Below are 7,500 nucleotides of genomic sequence, written 5' to 3' on the forward strand. Positions count from 1 at the left end.
TCCTTCCTTCCTTCCTTCCTTCCTTCCTTCCTTGTTGTTTCCATCCATTTCCCCTCTCTCCTTTGTCTCTGGCTTCTTTCCTTCATTTAACTTCAATCCCACATTCCTTTGTTTTCCTTCCTTTTTACCTTCCATCCTCCCGCCTCCTTCCTTCTGTCTTTGTTCCTTTCCTTCCTTTATTCATTTCATTTTGTTTATTGTTTTAAAGTTCATTCCTTCCTTATTTGTTGTTCTTTCATTTCCTCTTTCCTTCCTCCTTTCCCTCCTTTCTGTTTTTTTAAACATTGTCCCCTCCCTCCCTCTGACTCCTTGTGTGACGTTTGTCTCTCCTTGTCCTCCTGCAGAAGTTGCTCCTGATAGGAGGTTGTGTCTCAGTCTGTGTGGTGGTCTTCATTATTTCCCTGGCAGCAGCGCTCAGTTAGGACCCTCACAGTGTCTCACAGGACAGACAGGGACGGTGTGATGCTTCTAATTACTGACTGGTCCAGCAAACTCCTCAAAATGTGTTTTATCCTTTTTTTATTATTGTAGAGAAGTTTAAAAATATGGGAGAACCAGGTTGAGCTCTGTGGGTTTAGGAACTTTAGCAGAATTTAAAGACATTTACCAAATAAAACTGTTACATTTTATCTGCCACCAGAGGGCGCTAAAACAAAAACTATTCTAATATTTTTGCTGTTTTGTATTTAAATATCAGTTATAATATAATAAATCATGTTTTTGTGTCATGTATGAATACTTCTGAGACAGAGAGCGCTCAGCATCCAGTAATGAGATGATGAAGCAAAAGAAAGTAAAATTTTAAACTGTAAAAACACACAGCACATCTGAGGATTAACACCTAACAAATTTATCCAACGTATTCCAAATCAGATCATTGTGGAAAAAATATACATGTAGATATTATTGTCAATGAAAGAACAGGGGAAAAAAATGTTTCAGCAAAAAATAAAGTCGCACTAAAATGCTTCAGTCACCCACATGTCGAAAAGAACACTTCCAGCATTGTTGTCTGTTCACGTTTTGTGTGTTTTACAGCTTAGCTACTGATTAGATATTAAAACTTGTTTAACAAAAGTTCTTTGCRTTGCATTGTTTTGAGCTCTTTCTGCCTCTGTAAGATAAACGGTTGTTATTTATGCCAGCTGTAGTTTTTATGTGTGAAATGTACAAAATGCAGAAGACTTAAAGATGAGCTTGAACAACTGTGTGTAGTTGTCACTCTCCAATAGATTGTTTAATTTAAAGCGGTATTTATGCCAAATTTCTAAACAAAGACCTTTTATGATCTACTAGAAGTCAAAGTWYGTGATGGGGRAGACTCTCAGCTACCAMCACATCACATTTCAGCTCAGTATGTGTTAAAATTACTGAGGTATAGCTGTTTTTGGGTTTGACAAATTTGATTAGCTGTGACGGCCATCTTTAGCCTGGTTTTCTTCAAAAGAGAATCAGTTTTAGTCGTAYATCCAAAGATTATTTTCTGAGAGTTTCATTAGAATCCATTCAGTAAATCACGAGTTATTTTGCTAACAGACAAGAAAACAATCCCACTCACATAATTGCCCAGTTTTCGTGGAGATAAACATCCATCTTTTTGTTTTCTTAACAGCATTTTGTTCTACTCAATACAAACAGGTATATGTGTCAAAATTCAATTCTTTAATGTGTTTTCTCTCTTTTTCCCTCATTTGCTGCGTGGATTTTGTTATTATTTTTATTTCTTCCTGTGTTTTTGTTCACATTGTGCAGAAGAAGATTATAATCCTAGTATGCTGCCTGATTCTGGGAATTATCATCGCTTCTGTAGTCGGATCAGTTCTAAGTTAAACCTGAACCATAGCCCTGCAGCTAAACACACACAGTTTGTTTCTCTATCCTCATGGGGACTTTCATTCATTTTCCAGTCATCTAAATGGCCTAACCCTGACCTTAAACCTAAACCAAACTCAATTCACACCGTAGTCCTAAACCTAACCCCCCAATGACATCTGTACCCATATGGACTGAACTTTGGTCCCCATAAGGAGTACTGGGTCACTACAAGGTGGTGTGTGTTTGAAAAGTGGTCCCCACGAGGTAGCAAAAACAGAACCCAGCGCACACACACACACACATTTTCAGTTTCCTGTTTGAATAAATGTAACCTGGACTCATTTTAGCAGATTCACACACATATTTGCGTGTTTCACTATCTTTGTGAGGACTTGCATTGACTTACATTCATTTCTACTTTTAAACCCTAAACCTAAGCCCTGGCCCACAAATAGGGGTCCCTTGTGTGGACCATGCAAGATGTCCTCACAAGGGCAATAATCCTCTGACGACATTCGTAACGTCCACACAAAGATAGCAAGAACACACACACACACACACACTCACAGTGTACAGGGCCAGAGGTGTTCTCGCATGAGTTGCTACTTTGTAAACGTGTGGTGCTGCAAATCGTTTCCTCCGAGTGTCGTCAAGACGTTTTACCGGACAGGAAAAGCTCTAAAATCACGGGACACATTCCAGCCGGCAGATATTACAAGTCCGAATTGTTCTGTAATGTCTGTTGTTGTTGTTTGTTGTACAGACGAAGTGACGGGTCGCTCATCTGCAGTGTTTTAAGAGCCACCGTTATCTGATTCTGGTTTGATCTTTTTGTAGTATTTTTATGTCGTTGACCTGACTTCAGATGCTCTGCATGTTTTTCTTTCTGTCTGTTTTGAATTCTGATGCAAAGAGGGAACAACAACAAAAAGAGCATGTCTGTACTGATGATGTTTTGATCACTGCCAAACTTCATTCTCTGTATGATTTTTTTAACAGATGACTAAAGCAGATGTGCTGTACTTATTTTTCATCTGGCCTTACCTGCTAGGCAGCATTTTGGACTGTATTTCTAGTGTTGAGTGTGAGTGCATGCATGCATGTTTATATGTTCAACTGTAGCTAACTTGCGTGTGAATGGGGGTCAATGGGTGAAACAGGAGTTTGTTTTCAGCTGCCTTTTTGTTTTTGTCTTATTTTAACACTGATATGAAGCTCTCTGACACTGCCACTATGTCCCAGTGAGGCTGGTTCTGGTCTGTGAATGACAAATACCCTTAATTTATGTCCCGAGCTTTAAACGCTGCGCTTTTCTTCTTTTTGTTTGTTTTGTTCGACTCGAAGAGTCTGTGGCCGTTTAAAGCTCCGAGTGACCCTGTCGGCGTTTGTTGGGACACATCAGATGTGCACAAACATCAACCATGTTGCCATGTTGCCTACTCGACTTGTTGCCTTTGTGTTGTATTGTGACAACATGGATTTCTTTGTTTAACTGGAGTTTTGTCTTTTTCAAGTAAAAGTCTATTTGGGAAACTATGTTTTGTGTGAGTGTTGTGCTTTGAACCACTTTAAATAAGTTCTGAGAAAGCCAGTCAGAGTAATCAAACACAGATCGACAGATTTATTTTTCACTTTGGTGAAACTTCTGTAATGTAACAGAGTTGATGCAGTCAAAAAAAAGTGAAAAAGGAAAAGTGACAAAAAACAAAGATCATGCATATTATGTTCTTTTTTACATTAAAGAAAATGTGTATTTTTCTAGTCAGTCAGTATGGACTGATTTTAATTTGTTATTTAAGGAGATTAAAGATTTCTGCAGGAATGGTGAAACATTCCTGATATGTTGTGTTTAATGTTCTGTGAGCTCTGAACACATTCAGAAAACAAACATATAAAGTCTGGGATGATGGTGCGTGTAGACCGAGCAGCTAACCTGGTGCTGTTGGGTCTGTGTGTCTCTGCTGACCTCGGCCCCTCCATCACACAAAATATCTGTTTATTTAACTCATTTCGCTGCAACTCCCACAAACGTTTTACTTTTCCCCTCTAAGTTTCTCTGCTCCACCTGTCTCTTTCTCCTTTCTTTCTAGTATATTTGCAAATGCTGCGTTCCAGTTGTATCGGAACAAAACATATGTTTTGATAATCACTATAAAGCACTACAAGTATGTCTGACATAATGTAAAACGAACAACACAGAACTGCTAAAAAAAAGTCATAAAAGTAAAGAGTTTCATGGGCACGGCAGCCATGTTGAAATGATGACGTAACGCATGCTCGGGCTGCTCGGGTATGGTCTGGTTGCACCGACTTCTACTTTTTGTTCGACGTGGCAGGGTCAGAGTCGGTTACAGTAAAACTGTCAAATGAATGAGACAGACTGAGCCTTTTTCTTTATTTTTAACTCATTTTGATAGTTTTTAAAGTCTAGCTTTACAAAATGGTATTTTAAAAACAAATGCTGTTGACTTAAAGTCTCCAAATGAGAAGAAAACTGGCGTTTTCGGAATAAAAGATTATATTGATTGCAGCTACGAATCTATTAAAATCTTGTCTGTGTTCAAATATTTTTGTTCCATTTTTGTCTAATTGATCTGCTAAAGCCAAATCTTGAACATCACCTGAGCAATTATTAATCACATTTAATGACATAAATATATATTTTTAAACGATAGCTTCTCATAAAGTAAAGCAGATTTATTGTTGCTGTGCTGTCTCGGTGTCTCACAGTCCTGGGAACAGGTAGAAGCGTCTGGTCAGAGTGCATCTGTCTTTGGTTGGCATTTGTCTTTTAGTCTCAGAGGGAAACTCCTCAAAGCGCTGCATGACCTGCAGATTAAAACGAGAAGAAATAAACATTTTTGCTTATTTCTCTCTGTATATTTTGTCATTCAAACCTAAAGATGACTCACTTTTCTGAAAAGCTCATCGATGTCGTCCTCGTGGGAGCAGGTGTTGAACACTTCAACAATGTACTGAATCAGGAAAGACCCCCGATCTTCTTGTCTGTATGAAACCGTGTCTGCAAGAAATRTTTTGTTCCATTGGATTAATAATAACTGATGTTTAACTTCAGGTGTTTATGATTTAAAGACAAACTGACCAGGAGTGCTGGACAGCAGGGAAATAAAGTCCTTTTTCTTGTGAACGCATCGAAGAGCATCATCTACAATGTTGTCGTCGAGAACCAGCTGTGAGATGTCATCAGAGACCACGTTGGCGCAGTCGCTAACGAGCGTAGAGCCACCAGATTCTGCAACACAAGAGGCAAAATTTTAATGTGGAAGATTCAAACTGTAGCTCTGACCAGCTGAACGATGGTGATCACCTCCTCTGCMGGCCTGGATGATGATGATCTTGGGTTTGTCCATCAGTGCGGGACAGTTCTTTGATCCCAGGTACTTGTAGATGTTGTCAACAGGGAACTGATCCGGTTCTTCTTCTCTGTGTTTGACACCAAGAACAAATCCCAGCTTCCCATGAGACATGATCACCACGAACACGCTGTCGGTGTTTTTCAGTTTGGGGTGTTTGGAGAAAGCAGAGAGAGCATCATCAATCTCCTGGAAGAAGACAGGAAGTCACAGGATTTACAAAATGGACAAATTATTCAGCCCTTTTTCTAAGTTTAGCTGCTCTTTGGCTGCATTTACCTTTTAGCTAACAGCCTATTTCTTTTAGCTATTAATTTAATACCTTTAACTTTTAGCTAAAATTTTGTTGATTTCCTGATGCAGCTCAGTTATCCAGGTAGAAAAATATCAAAAAAATATTTCCTCTGGATGGGTTCTTCTTTAGTGAAACGTTTCGTCTCTCCTCCAAGAGACTTCTTCAGTCTGATGAGTTTCAGATGAAACTCAGCCTTATAAGCCCTGCCTCCACATGGACAAACAGGTTAGTCACATGCAAAATAGGGCCATCGATGGCCCTTTTTGATTTTGTTGATTTAAGCTTTTAGCTTGGCTTTTGCTACTTTTAGACTCCAGCTAAGCTTAAGTTGCTTTTAGCCAGCATTTTACTACCTTAACCTTTTTTGCTGATTTTAGCTAGCTGYTCACTACACTTACCTTTATGGATAATCTTGTAGTGCTTTTAGTTAACACTTTGCTTTGTTTAGCTTTCAGCTAGTTTTTATTACTTTCAGCTGACACTTTGTTACTTTAAGATTTTAGCTTGGATTTTAGCTAGAGTTTTGCTGCTATTAGCTAGTAATTTRAAATTTAGCTTTAATTTCAGCTTCCTCTGCCCTCTTCAGTCAGTCAAGACTCCTGAGTTCTCAAGGGAGTAAAATTCTCTCTCTCTGTTTAATTAATTAATTTTTTAATTAGATTTGTTGGCTCCTGATCAAAGACTTCTGCTGAAAAATTGCTCCTTTTAAAATTCAGTCCTCTGTCCTGACAGGCAGTGAAACTTTAGGTATGATGTGCTTCTGGCAAAATTAGAAAAAGAGCTTGTTTACACATGTAAACACACACACACACACACACACACACACACACACACACACTAGCAGAGTTGTCATGCAATGTACTCAGTTCCCATCAGGAATAAAAATGCTTTAATCTGAGATGAAGCTGATGAAATCTGGTCGACCAGCTGCAGCTTTTTTAATCATATCTACAATAATCTACAGGCTGTTCTTTTTTAAAATTAAAAGATAAAAATGACTTATTTTTCCCATGGAGTCTAGCTTGAGTTAATCTGACCTGAAGCGTCAGAGGTAATTAAACACTCAAAAAATAGATGTGTTGGATTAATTTATAATCTGGAAGATGATATCAATCAAACCACTGTATGTTTAAAAGAATGATAAAGGCTAGATTGTTAAAAAAAAATGAAACGATATAATCTGTATCCATATAATTTGTTGTTCTAGACAGATTTGATGGTTTTGTTTTGTTAACTGAAGATCATTACGGTTTGAATTTATACTTGAGGAAAAAAGTGCATATGTAATAACATTTTTTCTCTCTGCCACCTTTCATTTCATTTTTTGTTTTTTTTTATTGTACATTTTGCTTTTAAGAAATGAATAAAGTTTGAAATATAAAACATAAATAATATAAATTAATGAACCACTTGACATAACTTGGTTGAGTTAATCCAACATGCTTGTGATTAAAGGTACCTTCCCAGTCAGGTCATTGTGTTTCACCACGTCGTATTTCAAAGACTGGAGCAGTTTTAACATGTTCTCCTCGTCTTTCTCGGCTCCTTTTCTGGTTAGTTTGGCAACAGCAAAGTTTCTGTTCGTGATCAACAGAGCCACGCGATTTCCACAAGACTCCTCTGTCACTCCATAAATCTGAAACACAACAAAGAAATATGAAGGATTAAATGTGACATTTAAACTCACATGGATTATATCTTTGTTTATTTTAGTTGTTACTGTAATCTGAACAGCATGCTATAACAAGTTGTTATAAACGCTCATTAAGACRTTTTTATTTTCACTTCACATCTTTACTCTTGAGCTTCTGCCGGAAGGAGTCCGTTGTGGGGACGAGGTCAGACATCCAGGGTTTGTTCTTCTGAGGGGCTGCAGGTGAGAAAAACACACCTGTGTTATCAAACTGAACATTTCTGATCTGTATATATATTTAACAAGTTTTTGTGTGTGTGTATGTGTGTGTGTGTGTGTGTGTGTGTTTCCTGTTCATAGTTTATTCCATGAGTTTTTGAATC

At 37.9% G+C, this 7,500-nt stretch overlaps 2 protein-coding genes across 3 annotated transcripts in view; one reads left to right on the top strand and one right to left on the bottom strand.

Annotated features, from left to right (window-relative positions):
* Positions 1-3,351, top strand: part of LOC106533470 (syntaxin-1A) — a 40,559-nt gene extending 37,208 nt beyond the window's left edge. Inside the window, exon 10 of one of the 2 annotated variants that reach the window (XM_014029777.1) lies at positions 345-3,351. In XM_014029777.1, the coding sequence (XP_013885231.1) occupies positions 345-422 (78 nt within the window). In that variant the 3' untranslated portion in view covers positions 423-3,351. The remainder of the gene's footprint in view (positions 1-344) is intronic. The other variant, XM_014029776.1, reaches the window with a different exon arrangement.
* A 230-nt stretch (positions 3,352-3,581) lies between these two features.
* The window catches only part of caspa (caspase a), a 3,996-nt gene continuing 77 nt past the window's right edge, over positions 3,582-7,500 (bottom strand). Inside the window, exons 1-6 of the mRNA XM_014029781.1 lie at positions 7,283-7,500; positions 6,944-7,120; positions 5,144-5,378; positions 4,919-5,068; positions 4,728-4,837; positions 3,582-4,644 (exon numbers count right to left, since the gene is read on the bottom strand). The exon at positions 7,283-7,500 is cut by the window's right edge and continues 77 nt beyond it. Coding sequence (XP_013885235.1) covers positions 4,540-4,644; positions 4,728-4,837; positions 4,919-5,068; positions 5,144-5,378; positions 6,944-7,120; positions 7,283-7,396 — 891 coding nt within the window. The 5' untranslated portion in view covers positions 7,397-7,500 and the 3' untranslated portion in view covers positions 3,582-4,539. The remainder of the gene's footprint in view (positions 4,645-4,727; positions 4,838-4,918; positions 5,069-5,143; positions 5,379-6,943; positions 7,121-7,282) is intronic.

Source organism: Austrofundulus limnaeus, unplaced genomic scaffold (genome assembly GCF_001266775.1).
Source record: "Austrofundulus limnaeus strain Quisiro unplaced genomic scaffold, Austrofundulus_limnaeus-1.0 Scaffold951, whole genome shotgun sequence".
Lineage (NCBI taxonomy): Eukaryota > Metazoa > Chordata > Actinopteri > Cyprinodontiformes > Rivulidae > Austrofundulus > Austrofundulus limnaeus.